This window comes from Apus apus, chromosome 24 (assembly GCF_020740795.1).
Source record: "Apus apus isolate bApuApu2 chromosome 24, bApuApu2.pri.cur, whole genome shotgun sequence".
NCBI lineage: Eukaryota > Metazoa > Chordata > Aves > Apodiformes > Apodidae > Apus > Apus apus.
In genome coordinates, this window is record NC_067305.1 from 6,211,496 (window position 1) to 6,229,007 (window position 17,512).

At 46.4% G+C, this 17,512-nt stretch overlaps 1 protein-coding gene across 1 annotated transcript; it reads left to right on the forward strand.

The window, feature by feature from the left end:
• The first annotated feature begins 1,822 nt into the window (after positions 1–1,822).
• GNA11 (G protein subunit alpha 11) lies at positions 1,823–17,235 on the forward strand. The gene is made up of 7 exons (XM_051639697.1): positions 1,823–2,045; positions 6,408–6,592; positions 7,525–7,679; positions 8,634–8,762; positions 10,486–10,615; positions 11,373–11,526; positions 12,989–17,235. The coding sequence occupies exons 1-7, from the start codon at positions 1,910–1,912 to the stop codon at positions 13,177–13,179; spliced, it is 1,080 nt and encodes a 359-aa protein (XP_051495657.1). The 5' UTR covers positions 1,823–1,909; the 3' UTR covers positions 13,180–17,235.
• The last annotated feature ends 277 nt before the right edge of the window (positions 17,236–17,512 follow it).

Consider the following 17,512-nt stretch of genomic DNA (forward strand, 5'->3'; position numbering starts at 1 on the left):
GGCAGTGTTGGAGCTGGGTGTCCTCCAAAACACCAGGAGAACAAGAGACTGAGAATACAAAGGGGTTAGGGAAGTTAAAAGTGAGAGAAAGAAACAACACCAGATGAAGAAAGAGAAACCAAAGGGGAGAAGAAGGTGGGAAGCAACTTCCTTGGAAGTTAAGTGGGCATCTATTTACCTTGCCACATGGATTATGCAGAGGTCTTGCTTTGCCTACTCCCCTCCTTCTGGGAGGAGAGATTTGAAATGAGAGGCATGTATTCAAGCACTTACAGAACCACAGGGCTGGGATGGAAAGGGCCCTGCTGAATCAGGACACACAAGCCTCCCAGTATAGCTTGTAACAGCTGGAGACCTGGCATCCATCTAAAAGGAAGGTGGGAGCTGCAGCATGTGGATTTTGGCAGCATCTGCTGCTTCATGATTTGGTCATGGAAAAAGATAAAGTAAATCTTCTCAATTTCCAGAATTCTATCATTCTTTCTGTATGGAGGGCTATGAGGAGAGCAAGTGGCCAGCTGGGGCACCCTGGTGCTGGGTCCCCCAATTCCTGGTAATGCTAGACCCAAGGAAAACAGTCCTGGGGTGACTGGGACACAGGGATGGGACTTGGTCTTATTTGACATGCAAACACGACCACCCTCAGCTGCTGCCACCCCTACCCTGGAGTGGTTGGGGATGAACTGAGATTGGGAAACAGACTGTGCAGGTGGAGGAGCAAAGCTGGTGGGCCCAGGCAGGCTGCACAGCCATGGCCGCGTGTGGGGCAAGTCTAGCCCTTCTGCTGGGACCGGTGCCCATGGCGCATGGCGGGGCTGCTCAGGACAGAGCTTTGCTGGCAGCCTAAGGATGAACACATGGCTGTGGCCTGGACGAGGTGCACCGGGCGGCAGGATGGGGCACCCTGGGCAAGAGCAACGCAGAAGCGGCAATGGGGAAGTCAGGGCTGGAGACAGCTTCGAGACCCGGAGACGCAGCACGAGGGAGGGCTCGGAGGTGGCACCGGGCCCGCCCGGCAGGCTCCGGTGGGACGGCTGGGGAGGGCAGCGGCCAGGGCCGCGCGCTGGGCCGGCGCTGCTGTGCCTGCTCCCGTTCCTCCGCACCGAGGGCTGCCGCAGCCACGGGCGGCGGAGGGAGGCCGGGCCGGTGAGGTCCGCGGGGCCTACAGCTGAGGTCGGGAAGCCCCCGGGCAGGGTCAGGCCCGGCCAGCTCCGCCGAGGCGGCACGGGGCACCCACGGACGGCGGCTGGCCCCGAGGGCTGCGGGGGCCCTGGCTCGCCGTCCTAGCGCCCACCGCGGCCCTAAGGGCCCGGCAGCGCCAGGCCGCGGCGAGCAGGACGGAGCCGAGCCGCGAGCTCCGCGCTCGGCCCCGACGAGGCCCCGGTTGCCGCCCCCCAGACCCACCCCACGACGGGCGCCCCGGTCCGCCACCGTCCCACAATGCCCGGCGGCCCCGCCCCGCTCTGCGAACGCGCGGCCCCGCACCCCCCCCCCCCACCGGCCAACCAAACCTGCGCTCCGGTTGGCGGCGGCGCCCCGCCCCGCCAGCCCCGCCCCGCCCGCCGCCCGCCGCGCTCTCCTACTGGCGCCGGCCGCTGTCAGTCAGCGCTTGTTTTCGGCGGCAGCGGGTTGGGTTGCGCCGGCTCGTCGCTGGCTCGGCGGGGCCGTGCGCGGAGGGAGCGGCGGGCGGCGCAGCCGGGCGAGGGCAGCGCGGAGGGGGCGGCGGCCGCGCTAGGCCCGGCCGCAGGAGTCGGGGCCGAGGCCGGGGCCGGGCCGGGCCGGCGCCGCGGAGGGAGGGTGGGGTGGGGAGGGGGCTGCCGGGCGCGGGGCCGGGCCGCGCTCCCGGCCGTGCGGAGGACGGTGGTCGGTGCCGGGCGGTGGGCGGGGGCGTCCCGACCGCGGCGCGACCATGACTCTGGAGTCCATGATGGCCTGTTGCCTGAGCGACGAGGTGAAGGAGTCGAAGCGCATCAACGCCGAGATCGAGAAGCAGCTGCGGAGGGACAAGCGCGACGCCCGCCGCGAGCTGAAGCTGCTGCTGCTGGGTGAGGAGCGCCGGGCCCGGCCCGCCCCGCGGGGCCGCCGCTCCCGCCGCAGGGCCTGGCCCGGCCCCGGGCTGGCGCTGCCGCGGGGCTTGACAGGTCCGGGTGGCTGCGGCGGGGAGCGGGTGTGGCGGGGAAGCGGCGGGAGCAGCAGCGGTCCCCGCCTCCCAGCCTTGCGCTCGGGATGGCCTTCCTCTCGGTGCCGGGGCTGGCCGCCTCATAGGCCGCCCTTTGTTCGCTTTTTATGACTCCTTCTCTGTCAGAATGGGTTTTGACATAAGCAGGAACTGCGGAGCTGAAGCGGCTGGTTCTGAATGCAGACACGCACACGCGTGGTCGTTGTCTGGAGGAAGCGCTCCCAGGGCGCTCTGGCCTCTATTAGCGTGTGATAATTCAGTGATGGAGTTGATGCTTTTCAGTATTGGCAGGGAACTTCTGGACCTTGAGTGAACATCTCTGGAAAAATCGGCCTCCAGCTCCCAAGCCAGAGAGTTCCGGCGGGGGCGGGGGTTGGGGTTAGGAACTTGGTGTAGCGAATCTGAGGGGAGAGGAGCGGTAAGAAAGCGGAGTCGTGTGATGAGGAAATGGCTGTAGTGCTCAGTGTCACCCTCAGAGGTGGGGATCACCGGTGCCGCGATAAGGATGTAGGTGTTCAGATGGAAACGTGGTAGTGTTCTGTGGTTGTGCACATGGATAATATTCCTTGTTTAGATAAGACTTATATGGATAAGCAATCGGTTACAAGAGCAGCCAGCTAAGATTACAGGCATTCACATATTTCTTCAGCAGTAAGTTGGATGTTTGCATCCAGGTAGCCCCCAAATTAAACTTAAGTTACAGTTTTCATGGCTACTGTGATTGATCATTGCTTGTGTATGCATCCTGCTTTGTGTCTTAAGTACCATATAATCAATCTCAGGCTTAAATGTGAGGCAGATCTGATGGACTGAGCTTATTCTCTTGGGATCTATTGTGAGTTGGCAAGCCATTAGGTACAGGTGAAGAATTAGGATGATTGTTGCTAAAAAAAAAATTAAAAAAAAATAAAAAAAGAGGAACATTTCAGACAGGTGAAGTGAGGCCAGGTCTGCCTGGTCCTTTGGAGATCTCCAATTCTGATATTGCTGCACAGTAATAATTAAGTGAAGGTCAGGGCTTTCCTTCTCACCACTAGTCCTCAGTGATTGAACATGTTGCTCTTCTTTAAGTGAAAGGTAAAATCGAGGGCTTGATGTTTCTGCTCTTTAAGGATGCTCTGTTGATTTCTATAAGGCTTCTTCTAGACCAGGCAGTGTCTCTCTCTCTTGCTTTCTGAAGGCAGTCCCACAGAAACAGCTGTTTCAAAATAGGTTGGCACTATAGAATAGATCTGGGTTAAGAAGATCCCACTGGATCTAAAGATTTCACTTTAGAAATAATTCAAATTGCTCAAGAATCCTTTCTGCTTTTCTAAAATATACAGTTAAGTAAGATTCAGCATCAGATTAAAAAACAAACAAACAAACCTGAAATCTATGTGAGGTGGTTAGATTGGATAAGCAACACTTCCAGTTTTAGGATGTGTTTACTTGATGCTTTTTGCTGGATACAGCATTCCACATTGCCCACCTTCAGCTGTGGCAGATAATGTATGTCCTCGCTCCGTGACACAACTCCTGCTTGCAGGGATTTCTTCTGTCTTGCTCCTATCGTGTGCCATTCTTACATTCATAGATGTTAGTGATTGTATTTGTGAGAGGGCTTTCCTAAGCCTTCAAAATTTTTAGAAGAGTGCCTGTGTAGAGGGAATTTTTGCCTAGTAGAAACTCTGGTAATTTTTCTTGTTGTCACATCTAGTGACTGTTAATTTGTTGAAGCCTAAAGAAGAAAATTGGGGTGAAGAATAACAGTGCTTATCAATTATGAACCTCATAAGAAATTTTATTTAAAGGTATTGGGTATTGCTCTCTGGTATAAAGTAATCATTTTACTGGGCGGGAAGGGAGGAGAATATATTAAACAAAAGTGACCTGTGATTAAGCATGGGATAGTGTTGACTGAGAAATGTATTTAAAAGTGCCTTTCAGGTACTTGCGGTCATTAGTAACTTACTGTGAACTCTGCTGCTTTCACGTGTTGACAAAAGAAATGGTGATTTCAGGTTATCTTCCTGTCTCAACATTGTCATATTGAAAAAGTTTATTGGGCTCTTACAAATGTAGGAGAGCATACCCACCAGAGCTCATAATATTCTGGTGTAGTGCTGTTTTGCATTATCAATGGCCTAGGTAAAAGCAAGAGACACCTTAAAAGCAGACAAACAAATAACTCCCCCGCCCCCAAATGAAACAAAGCTGCCCCCACAACCAAAAAATGGGTGATGATGGAGTGACAGGAGGAATCTTTCTTTAAACTCAAGTTCTGAAGTAAGTGAATGGCTGGTGCTGAGGTTTCTCCAATGTTTTCTTTATTGGAACCCTTTGAAGCACCACTTTTTTTTTTTTTCTTGCTTTCAGTTTTGGTTGCTGTGGTAAAAGACAAGGAAGTATTTACCACAGTGAGAGAAACCACAGAAGATTTCAGTTTCCAGTTCCCCTCCTCCATTTATGGTGTAGCTTTCTGTTTGAGATGGAGATAGTTTGCTGCATGTAAATGGTGTTTATAATGTTAATTTCTAACTATACTGACACAATTTCGGTCAGTTCTTGGAGATCGGGAAAGTTTGTTTCTTTAAAGATGCTGCTTCTAGTTATGTGCTTGCTGCTTTTATTTGAGCATATTTATTTGTTTGCCTTTTAGCCTGGCACTATATACATGAGTAATTGAGAATCTACGTGCGAGTAGTAATTGTGTATTGTGCTGAATGAGATCCTGTCTGTGTCTATGGCCTGGTGTGAGGCAAGTACCTGGTGGTTCCTGCCCGGGCTCTGCCAACATGCTCATTTCTATCTGCAGATCAAAGGGATTTGTCACTTATGCCATACATTTTAGCTTTTGTTCTCAGTAGTCAAGTGAGCTGGGCCACTGTATTGGAAAGAGCTGTCTTTTAAAAAGATATATTCTGCATATCTATAGCAATTTTTAGAAGATTGAGCAGAAGTACTCAACAGAAGTGTCAAGTGTAGAGGTATGCTAATCGCATGTAAGACTTGACCCGTGTGTCCCCTCCACAAAAGCTGCTGCGCACATGTGGAAGTCACTGGGTTCTTTCCGTAATACCAGTTTAATTGTGAATTTAACGAGGCCGTGGATAATTCATCTGATGATGTTTTTATCTCATACTTACTGTGTTAGAAAGTTCCCACCATCTTCATATATTGTCTGTTGGCCTTCACATGTTAAATGACATTTTTCTGGGGCCATAAACGTAGGAGTGGGAGGACCTGCCCAGCTGACCGTGCAGGAAGCAGGCACTGACAAGCTGGATGGCTCGAGGCGCCTGCATTGGTGTGAGCCTGTCCTGCCCTCCCATCTGCTCCACCACCCAGCTTCTCGGGCTGTAAACCTGTGTCACAAGGAAGCAGTGGCCGTGCTGAGCAGCCTGCTGCCTGTTAGGCATCCAGGCTGAGCACAGGCAGCTGCTAGCAACATCCTCCTGTTCTCCCTCAGTTGCTATTTTTAACTCTCTTATACCTGAAGGCTACAAGCAGCACTAGAGGTGTCTTGCCACAGTGATGATTATTATTTCAGTCTTTAAGAGCAAATGTTTGCATTAACAGCTTGGAATACTAGGCAGACACACTACTGGGTTATTTGTGTCAGATGGATAAGCAAGTGGTTGCTTGAGCTCCATTTTTCTTTAGAGTTGATTTTTCTATTGTGTTCAGTTCTTCCCTATGAAAAGACACATGGTCTATAAGGCAAAGAGCGTTTTGTGCCAAATGGCAGCAAAAGAAAATTTGCTCTTTACTGTGCAGACAGGCTCCCCCCAGCCCACTCACCATCATCCCAGTTCGCAGCACTTACCAACTTGGGGAGGTCATCCGGGCCCTCTCCGCGGGTGCCGCGGTCGTAACATCTCGCTGGAGTATCTGGGAACAGCTCAGGTGTGACGGGCAAGGGGCTGTGGACAAGGGCCTGTTGACGCAGCGTGTGGGAGTGGCTGTAATGTGAGATTTGGAATAAGTACCAGAGCTGCTTCTGAAGGCTGCTGTAAAGGACAAGATGTCTTCCTTCTGTGCTGTTAGGTTCGTAGTGCGGATGAGCAGGACCACATAGACTGTCTTTTAATATTCTGGAAAGCAGCTAAAAAAGTGGCTGGAAGTCGTGTGTACCTGGGTATAGTAATAGGAACTGTGGGATATGATGTGGTTGAGGTTAACTTGATTTCTTTTGTGGCATACCTTGCTTGTGATGGCTCCTGACTCTCTCTCTTTCATTCTGTAGGCACTGGGGAGAGTGGGAAAAGCACATTCATTAAGCAAATGCGTATAATTCATGGCTCAGGCTACTCTGAAGAGGACAAAAAAGGCTTCACCAAGCTGGTGTACCAAAACATCTTCACTGCCATGCAGTCTATGATCAGGGCCATGGAAACTCTGAAGATTCTGTACAAATATGAACAGAACAAGGTAAGTTTCCCACTGTTTTTGCATCTATCTTTAGGCAATGCAGATTCTAGGGTTTAACTCCTAAGTTGCTGTTTAGACTTTTTTAGTGTTTTGCTTTAATGCTTAGTGCCTTAATATTTTAAAATAAAACTGTATTTAATCAGTTGTGTCACACAGTAACTCAGAGCTGATTTTTAGTAACTGTTTATAGGGACTGGATGGTGCACCAAGAGTTCTTTAGTCTGAACACCTGTTTTGCCCTTAGAAAGGTTCTGAAGCCTGAGTGATGAGGACAAGCAGGGTGTGAGGAAACATGCCATGCCCCTGCTTTACTGGAGCATGGTGGAGGTGTGTTGATAGGTATAATCTGCCAAGTTTCACTTACAATAATGTGTGCAGAACTTGGCTTTATTTTTTATTTTTCCTGGTGTAGGTGGTATAGGCAAAAGCCTCTTCCTGTGGCAAATGTAGTAAAGATTTCAGAAAGCAGTCTGTTGTGGATAATAACCTCACAGCTGCCACAGGCTGTTGTAATGACTGCAGTCCTTCCTTTGCTTATAGAATGTAGCATAGACATTTTTGTTTTCTCTCTCAAAGGGATCACGGTTAAGAATGCTGAAACAGTGTCTCTATTGCTGTTCAAAATGTATTTTAAAACTTTTTGTAAGAAACCTGAGATAGTTGCAGGTTGGGACTCTCCAGAAGTTGGGAAGTCTGTGGTTTCTCACAGTGAGTGCGCTGCCTTGGAAACCACTGTTTAGATGAATAGTTTACCCATTGTCCCTCTTGTCTTAGCAGCCTGATCCACAACCAGCCTGTGGATCTCTGAATGTAAAGATTTAGTTAATCTGAGCATTTTTTGCCTGCCTGGACCACTTCTTCCTGCTCCTGAATTCCCCCCCTCCATTTTGTTTTGTTTGTTTGTTGGGGTTTTTTTGCTTTTCAATCTCCAGGCCAATGCAGTGCTGATCCGAGAAGTGGATGTAGAGAAGGTCATGACATTTGAGCAGCCATATGTAAGTGCAATTAAAACACTGTGGAACGACCCTGGAATACAAGAGTGTTATGACAGGAGAAGAGAATATCAGCTTTCTGACTCAGCTAAATAGTAAGTATATAATCACTGGCATGCCCTGGTAGGTGGTAGTGATGTTCTAATAAATAATACCTGTCCATTTTTTAAATTGAAATCTAGAGTTTGTTCAAGGCCAGGAGTACTGCTGTAGATTTTACTACATAGTTTGCTTACATTAACTTATAGCTTTTTCATTGAGACTGATGAGACTTGCTGGCTATGTGTATTGAGATAAAAATCACAGGCATACAAGAGAGGCACTTTGCCTGTTACCAGCCAGAAGTATCCTTAAGAGAAGATGAGAGAGCAGTGGAGCAGGTAACTGGTCACTGGTTTGAATCTGGCTCCAGAAAGGCAAGGAGCTTTTCTGGAGGTGGGCGAAGCTGTGTTTATTTGGGGATAGATTTAGATCTGTAAATTCTTTATCATTTGCTACTTTTTATTTGGGTATGAGGTGTTCTGGTGGGTGATAAAGACAGCTGTTCACACATCTGCTTCTGGGGTATATCTGAGGCTAGAACCTCTGCCTTATGCCACCTGTGTTCATCCTGACTCCTAGGCAGCAGAAGTGTTGCTCTTTCTCTTCAGGTTTGTCCTTTGGCCTACAGGTGAATATGGATGTGTCACTTAATGGGTTTATTATTAACAAAATTGGAGCCTGGTGACATAGGTTCATTTATAAATAGAAAACCTCAGATGAGACTTGTCTCTGAAACGTAAGCATCCAGTGTACTTCAACTTTCTCTGAAGCAGATTGTCTTCCACACTCCAGTACAGAGTTGATAGAGTTGTCCTTAATGTATCTGTTTATCCTCCAAGGGGGATACCTAGTGTATTCTGTTATTCTTCCACATCACATTTTAACTGTTTTAGTTTGCTTCTGACTTTCTTGTTATGCCAGAGGAAGACTAAATATAGCAATGTTTAAATCTGTATCTTTATGTGCTGCAATCTAAGGTAGTTTTTTTTCCATTGTTCTTCTTGTAGCTACCTTAGCGACGTGGATCGTATCGCTACCCCAGGATATCTACCAACTCAGCAAGATGTGCTACGGGTTAGAGTTCCTACGACTGGTATCATAGAGTACCCCTTTGACCTAGAGAATATTATCTTCAGGTACTGAAGGCGTATTCATGTTACAGCTGAACTGAGAGAGGAATGATACGGTTTCAGGAAATATGAGTTCATAGAATAGAATCTTGCTGCCAGTAAATTATTTCCTGGAATATCATAGAATCATTAAGGTTGAAAGAGACCTTAAAGATCATCAAGTTCCAACCCCCCTGCCATGAGCAGGGAACCCTACCACTAGATCGAGTTGCACAAAACCTCATCCAGCCTGGCCTTAAAAACCTCCAGGGATGGGGCATCAACAACCTCCCTGGGCAACCCATTCCAGTTCCTCACCACCCTTATAGTGAAGAATTTCTTTCTAATATCTAACCTAAATCTCCCCTCTCTCAGTTTAAAACCAATACCCCTTGTCCTATCACTGTCTTCTCTGATGAAAAGCCCCTCCCCAGCTTTCCTGTAGGCCCCTTTCAAGTACTGGAAGGCCGTTATAAAGGTCTCCCTGGGGGCTTCTCTTCTCTAGGCTGAACAGCCCCAACTGTATCAGCCTCTCTTCATAGCAGAGCTGCTCCAGGCCTTTGATGATCTTGGTGGCCCTTCTCTGGGCCCTCTCCAACAGGTCTATATCTTTCTTGTGCTGAGGGCACCAGAACTGTACACAGTACTCCAGGTGGAGTCTCACCAGAGCAGAGGGGCAGAATCACCTCCCTGGCCCTGCTGGCCACACTTCTTTTGATGCAGTCCAGGACACAATTGGCTCTCTGGGCTGCAAGCACACACTGGCAGCTCATGTCGAGCTTCTCGTCAGCTACCACTCCCAAGTCCTTCTCCTCAGGACTGCTCTCCTGCCATTCTTCCCCCAGCCTGTATTTGTGCCTGGGGTTGCACCAACCCAGGTGCAGGACCCTGCACTTGGCCTTGGTGAACTTCATGAGGTTGCCACTAGCCCAACTCTCCAGCCTGTCAGGGTCCCTCTGGATGGCATCCCTTCCCTCTTGGGTGTCAGCCACACCACACAGCTTGGTATCATCAGCAAACTTGCTGAGGATACACTCAGTTTCACTGTCCATGTCTCCAACAAAGATGTTAAACAGCACTGGTCCCAGTACTGACCCCTGAGGGACACTACTCATCACCTGCCTCCATTTGGACATTGAGCCATTGACCACAACTCTCTGGATGTTCTGGATTGCTTTTGTGTCAGGTGCTTAGTGGAGAGGTTTGATGTATGTGCTGTGATATTACAAAGTATCTTTTGACAAGCGCTCCTGTAATGGGGATAGTGGTTTGTGAGGCAGCTGGGTGAACTGTTGGTAGTATAAGCCACCAAGGGGAAGAGGGGGTAGCTTGCTCTGGGCAGTGCTTGGCAGCACATTCTTATGAAAAGTTTAATAACTAAAGAAAGTTTTCTGTGCAAGAAAAGTTTTGAGGCAAGCAGATGCTTTATTAAAAAAATGCTTATGTGATAGAGCAGAGTTTGAAGAACTTGTCTTGTTGCTATTTAGCAAATCAGAGCAGAATGCAAAAATGGTAGTGCTGGTATTTGGGGTTTGAATTAGGTATCACTCACCTGTGACCATCTCTTCAGTTTCATATATTTCTGGTTATATATGATGGTTTTGTTAGCAATTGTGTATGATTGGATCCCCATGCCAGGCTAACTTGAGTGGTAAAGGGCTGTGTTTGTGCTCCTTGTGTGCTGGTCCTTTGCATTTGGGTAGAGAACCACAGCTCCCTCTGTGATACTGTGTGTGTTTCTCTTCCTTAGAATGGTGGATGTTGGAGGTCAAAGATCAGAACGAAGGAAGTGGATCCATTGCTTTGAAAATGTGACCTCCATCATGTTTTTAGTAGCACTTAGTGAATACGACCAAGTTCTGGTGGAATCTGATAACGAGGTAAGCCAAAGAATGGGAACTCTGCAAGAGGGTGGAAGGAGAGGAAGGATGTCTTTCCAGCTTCTTGGAGGCTGGTACCAAAGCACTTGGTGCCAAGTTGGATTAGCAAGTATTGTTGGTTTTGGCCTTCAGTTCTTCCTGTTGCAAAGGGAACATGAGCCTCCATGGGTCATGATGTCCCTAGGAATGGAAAGTGCACAGTGCACTCAAATAATCTGTGATTCTCAATAATGCTGAAATCCTCTGAGATTGCTGCGTCCTGCATGCCTTGGGAGGCACTGTGCAAAATGACAGCATGCTCTTCAAACATCACCCATTCCTCTCTTCCCCACTTCAATTACTTCGTGCTGTGACTGCTGTCTTGTTGGATAGGGACTGGTCTCTTTGAAGGTGCAATACTGAATTTTTGCACTTGCTAGCAGATAAAAAAAAAGCCATAGATAACAGCAGTTATTCCTTTTCTGCAAGACAAAACATATAGTACCATGGCCAGTCCTCTCAAGTGACTGTCAAAGTATAAAAAGACTTTAAAGTACTTTGTGAATGGCTCACCAATTAAGTGAAGCTTGTGTCCGTCAGATTTTGCATTTCCTTTCCATTTATTGGTGCATCTGGAGCCAGAACCTAGCTGGGCCCAAAGTATTCTGTGTACAGTGTCGGAGAGGCTGGACTGATACAGATGGGGGTATGTTGGGGGCAGTAGGAAGGCATCTTAGTACTAATTTGTGGAAACAAAGCTTTCTTTTTCTTATTTCAGAACCGGATGGAGGAGAGTAAAGCTCTCTTTCGGACCATTATCACTTATCCATGGTTCCAAAACTCTTCTGTTATCCTCTTTCTCAACAAGAAAGATCTGTTGGAAGACAAGATCCTCTATTCCCATCTTGTTGACTATTTCCCAGAGTTTGATGGTGAGTGGTTTTTAAGGAGCATCTTTCGTAGATGAATGATTACTCCTCCCCCAATATGCACTTCAAAGCATAAAATAATGGGTGTTCAACTTCCCTGCCCTTATGCTTGTGCTTATAACCCAGTTCATAAACGTGTCACTTGGGTGTTTTATTGGGCATTTCAACCCTCTAGTCAAGAGGTGACAAATCCTTGTTTTGAGAAACTGACTGGTCAAATACCTGAGTTGTTCAAATGATGGTGCTGAAAATTCTCAGGTGGCATGAAATTCTTCCCAGTGTGCCATCTGTGGTTGTAGAAAAATAGTATCTGTGTGAAACACAGAAGATCCCATCTGAAACAAAATTCCTTGGCCAAATCAGCATTTCAGACTCTTCAGTTGAGTGCGTTTAAAATTGGCTGGTAACACATCTGTACAGGGCTGAAAATAAATAAGAGTAGTGGAGAGTGAGATCCAGAAACACTTCTTGCCACTCTCGCATGTATTAAGTCTCTCATGTGCTTTAAAAATACAAGATAAAGGAAGAATTGCCATTTTGCAAATAGCTTTCTTTTAAACGACTAATGCAATTGCTTCTTATTAGTTGTCCTCCCACTTCTGGAGCTTCATGCCCCCTGCTGTCTGAAAGTACAAGCACTCTGAAATTGTCAGTGGTGAAACATCTTTTTACAGCAGGCTGGGAATGACTGGTGAGCTTATTGGTCAGATTGTGCTTATTTCTAATGTAATTACCAGCTGGAGACAAGATCACAACATCAGGAGGTGTAAAATACTTTCAGGTTTTTTGTATAATTATTTCCTGTAGCTCCTCCAGGGATGCTGCATGGCTTGTGAGTGGGAGGTAGCCCATCAGACCACCTCTCAAGACATGGTCCTTGCCATGAAGAATGTGACAACACCAGTACTGTGAAAGAAATACCAGTAGCTGACATTTTTCGGAGGAGTTGTCAGCAAGATGAAGTAAATACTGGCAAAAATTCCAGTTTTTAGCTCCTGTGAGTTGACAGTTAGGGCCAGTTAGGACAGACTGCAATGTTGGCTGAAGATCACCCTTGTTTGCAAAACATAGGGTTGTGTCCTTTATAAGATCCATGTATTAGGAAGAAATACACATCCCAGCTCCAGAGCAGAGTGTTGTGTTATGTGTATCCTACATCTGTCACTGTTGTCCAGTGAAGGCAGCAGGTACAGGGTGACACCAAATGCTATTTCAAAGCACAGTCTGAAGTGCCACTTTGGAGTCTGTCAAAACTCCCAGCCTTGAAAAAATGCCTTTTGTAAGTTTTGGTTAGATAACTGAAAAATGTAAGAAACATCAGCTCCTGGGACGTTTCTGTAATAAATAATTTCTTATGTATAGCTCTGTAAGCCATAAGAAAAGTGCAGTAGCAATTATTCTGATGGATCAAACCCGGAGATGCACTTAGCACAAATCCATTAACTGGTTTCTTTGTTTGCTGTAGGCCCACAGAGGGATGCACAGGCAGCCCGTGAGTTCATTCTCAAGATGTTTGTGGATTTAAATCCAGACAGCGACAAAATCATCTATTCCCACTTCACATGTGCCACAGACACAGAAAACATCCGTTTCGTCTTTGCAGCTGTCAAGGACACCATCCTACAGCTCAACCTGAAGGAGTACAACCTGGTTTGACCTGCTCTGCTCTTGGCCCCTTGAATAGCTTCATTGTGAAGAAAAGAGAAAAAAAAAAAAAAGAAATTTTAAATATGACAGGAAAAAGTTTTAATTTTTGATGATGTAATGATTGCAAATTGTCTGATCTGTGGAGTGGCAAGTGCTCAGTGTTATCCTGGAGTCTCATGTCTCTGTCCACAGAGTAGTTGATTTCGTATTTTTAACAAATTGCTTTTATTTCACAGTTAACGGGGATATGCCTCATGTCTTCAGCACCTTGCTTACTTCTTAATTTTTGCCAAATAGCTAAGGCAGTCTCATCTTTAGCTTTCCTTTGCTGCTTAGCCACTTTTTTCCCCCCTTTTCATTCCCATGGTATATATAGAAAAAAATAACTTTCCAGCTGAGATTGTAAATTCACTGGACTGTGGGAGTGCAGAATGCTACTGGTCCCTTTGCCGTGTGCTGTGGGGGTGCCTCTGGTGTAATTTGCTAACCCTGCTTGCCTTTTATTTTCCCCCTGCCCACCCCCTGCTTTCCCTTCCCCAGGACATGCTCCATGGTTCACTGTGATGAAATGTTGGGGAGGAGCAACTGCTTTCCAACTGTTGTGCAAAAAAAAAAAAAAAAGGAAAAAGGCAAAACAAAACAAAAAAAGCCATCACTTTTCCATTCTTTATATGTTCTAGTTATGAGTTATTTTTTTCTTATCAATTATGAGAGGTATGGAGACTGTGATTTTTTTTTTTTTTTTTTTTTTTTTTTTTAAATTATTGATGTTTGCTACATGTTGCTGTATTTTGTTCATGGACTACAGATGATGGAAGCTCTTGGAGCAATAGCTGCTGAGCCTGGGGAAGTGCCTGACTGTAATTCTTTTTTATTTTATTTTGTTTTTATTTTTTTCACATGCATACACACATCCTTCCAACACCACAAGGCTCAATTTGCAGAGAGAAACTTTTGTTTTGTTGAGATCAAGTGAGCAACTTCTCTATGCAGCAGATACGAAAAGCACACTGGGCAGTTGTGGCATTTAAACATCAGACTTTGGCTGGATGGAAAATCTTAGTCTCGTGCCACCCTCTAGTTTCTTTCTTGCTTCTAGTAGCAAAAAAGCCTTTTTTATTGCATTTTGTGCCAGTGTGTTGAATTATTTCCTCAGTCCTGTTCTGCTTGCAGATTTTTAGGAAGGACCAGAGTTGGTGGTGACAAGCTTTGGGACATAGATAGGATTCTTGCAAAGACTGAGGATAGCTCTTGGAGAGAGTGGTAATTCTCCCTCCAGTTGATGCATTCCCCTGAGGCACATGCTGCTGTGTTCCTCTTTAGAGGAGTGTGGATCCTCTGTGGAAGACTTGCACACACACTTGCTCCAGGATCCACATGATAATCAGGTTGCAGTGGTCCTGGCTGGAGCATGTGGCTGCTACAGGATCCAGGGGCCCTGCTGTGGTTGCACTTTGGGTTAGCAGGAGAGTCGGGGCAGAGACAGCAGTGTTTGCTGGTACAGGTGGAAGATAGAGTGGAAGTAGTTCTGGATTCTAGATGCCAAATGAAACTCCACTAAGCAGAAGGATGTGAAGCCTTTGCACATTAGAGCTTTTTCCAGGAGCTGAGGCAAGGGAACAACTGTGCTGAAGACCTGTTGCCGGCCTGGAAGATAACTGCTGTGGCAAGGCAAGGAGTGAGTAGGAAGCAGGGAAATCTGACCCACCTCTGGACATGTGTCGTTTAGCCATCACTAATGCTTCTGTTTCTATTCCAATAAGTAGCATTGGGTCCAAATTCTCTGGATCGACCAGATTGCCCCCATGAAGGCTAGCAGGCTGCCAGTAGATAAAGACTAAATGAGCTGCACTGTTGAAGGGGGCTGTTGATATTTGTCTCTTTTGTAGACAGAGCACTACATCAGTGTTTTTGCACAACATGTAAGAGTGAATCTTAACTGTCTGAGATGCTTAAGATGCTTTAATCTAGAACACTAAAGTATGGAGGGACATAATTTTGAATAATTCTATTTATAGATCCCTCTTGTTTTCCAGAATAGCTGAGGGAAGCCTCTGTATGTCTCAGAGCACTACAGAAGAAAGCAGGCTCTGCTAAGAGTGAATAGAGAGCTCAGGCTGGAAGAGAAGCCATGGGACCAACAGTTGAACAGCCAGCCTGGCTGAGTGGTGATACTGAGGGAAACAGAGCATCTCTTTAGACTAGCTATGCTCTGGACTGCATTTAACACTTGGGAGGAATGAGAGGGATTCCCATGTGTCAGACAGCTTTGCATCAATTTTACTGCTTTTTTTGTCTTTATGCCAAAATGATCCATTTTGTAGAAACCGTCCTATAAAGAGGGATTTATAATCATCTTTGTGTATTCTAAGTGCTGTTCATCTGAAGCAGGTGGCAGCACCAGCCTCTTCTGCTTCTGTGATCCTCTTGTAAATGGTTCACGCTACAACTATTGCCAGCAATGGACCTGGCACTGAGATATAAAGGTTCTTGGAAATAACTTCCCAGAAGTTTGTTGTTGTTTTTTTTTTCCAAGGTGAATGATGGTGGTACTTCCACTTGAATCAGAAACTTTGTTTTGTATCCTCCCCTTCTTTAAGAGCTGCTGCCCTGGCACAGGAGGAGGGATCTTGGCTTCTGTCTCTTAGAGAGTGACTCTGCTTTGTCGTGGACAACTGCAGGAGGCCACAGGCACAAGAGCTGAGACATGTGCTGTACTGTCCTGAGCAACTGCTTGGTGCAGCTGTTGGCCTGATAACTGACTTGGTGTGATGATTATCGCAACAGGAAGGGGAGAACAGTAGGCGTTGGCTGTCTCATGAGCTCCTGGAAGCTCATTCTGATTTAGGGGAGGAATGGGTCAGACTTGTACACATAATCTGGAGTTGTCTGTGGACTGTGTTATTTGTGAGAAGATAGCAGTGTTATTAGTGTGTGCTTTTCTTAGCAAGCAGTAGCTTGTGTGCCTCCAGCTTGGCCAGTGAAGCATTCCTGCAGAACTGGTCCATGTCTCTTTTGGCTGGCCCTTCAGCAAATATCTACCCTAGCAAAAGTGCCAAACCTTAAACCAAATTTGCCTATATCATCTTTTCTGAAAGAGAGGCCAGTCAGTTTTCTGCAGGTTGAGGCAATAGATTGACCTTCAGAAAAGAGGTGGAATTGGGTTCTTACCGAGAATCTAGAATCTTGAGTCTGAGGAAGTGGTCTCTTGGCTAACCTCTGCTCCTTGTGCACTTTTTATCTTTGTTCTGCTGAAGAAACCAGCGTACTTCTGAATCAGTTTGAAACTTGAAGTCGGTGAGGAGAAGACCATCCTGTTTATTTGCACCATTCTGTGTGGATTGGCTACAGCCCCTTCCTGCTTCAGTGTGTCAAGATAGCTCATGCCCTTTTTGCCTGTCTCCCCTCCTCCCAGAGTTGGATTCTTTGGTCTCTTGTTGTTGCTTCCTAGCACTGTTGGCCTTGCGTTCAACTATTTTTTTTTCTTCATGTGTTTTATTGGATTTTTTTTTTAAGTACTTCCGGAGTGTGCTGACCATTGTATTGTACTGTACAGAGCCCAGGTTGTTAGAGTCCAGCAGAGATAAAGTGTGTTACGCAGCACCCAGTTTTATAAGAGTATGGTTTGTGCCAATGCCCCTTCTTTAGTAGTGCCAGAGACTCTTTACAAGTGCCAATGTGGTGGAAATTATTTGGTTATACTTGTATATTATAGGATCCTGATTTAAGACAATTTAAACATTATCCTATTTAAAAAGATACTATATAAAATGCTGTTTTTAAACCTTGTCATTTGCAATGCATGTATTGTTGTGTGTGTTGGGGTGGGGGGAGGGAAGAGGGTAGGGTAAAGGAGTTTCTGAATAAGATGCCCAGTGTCAGGATCTATTCAGGCTCCAAACTGTCTCATTCCGGTCCAGGAGTGTGATTGTTTCTTGGAATGATCCCACTCTGACTACTGGGCAACAACCCTTATTACAGAAATATCTGATGGAAATTGATTTTCATATCTTTCTCCTGAAATAAATTCTCTGTTTGAAATTGGAATAAATTTTGTTCCTAAAAGCCTTGGTCGTTGTGCATGCATTTCTTCACCCTTGTCCCTCCTCTTCCCCTCCTTCTGCTTGGCTGAACAACATCTGTACCCCATGGGACCTGCATCCAGGTGAAGCACACTCTGCCCTCCTAGCTGGCAATGTTGTCCCTGCTCAGAAAATCGCAACTGTGAAGCAGAGAAACAAAGTGTGTTTTGGTGAATATAAGGTATAATATGCAATAACCATATATAACATATTGTACAAATAATTCTGAACTGAAGTGTGACCAGTGGCTGAGTAGGGGG

Coding starts and splice junctions, on each gene's coding strand:
- GNA11 (XM_051639697.1), top strand. CDS start 1,910: ATGACTCTGGAGTCCATGATGGCCTGTTGCCTGAGCGACGAGGTGAAG. Junction 7,680..8,633: donor CTTTCTGACTCAGCTAAATA/GTAAGTATATAA, acceptor TTCTTCTTGTAG/CTACCTTAGCGACGTGGATC. Junction 8,763..10,485: donor CTAGAGAATATTATCTTCAG/GTACTGAAGGCG, acceptor TCTCTTCCTTAG/AATGGTGGATGTTGGAGGTC.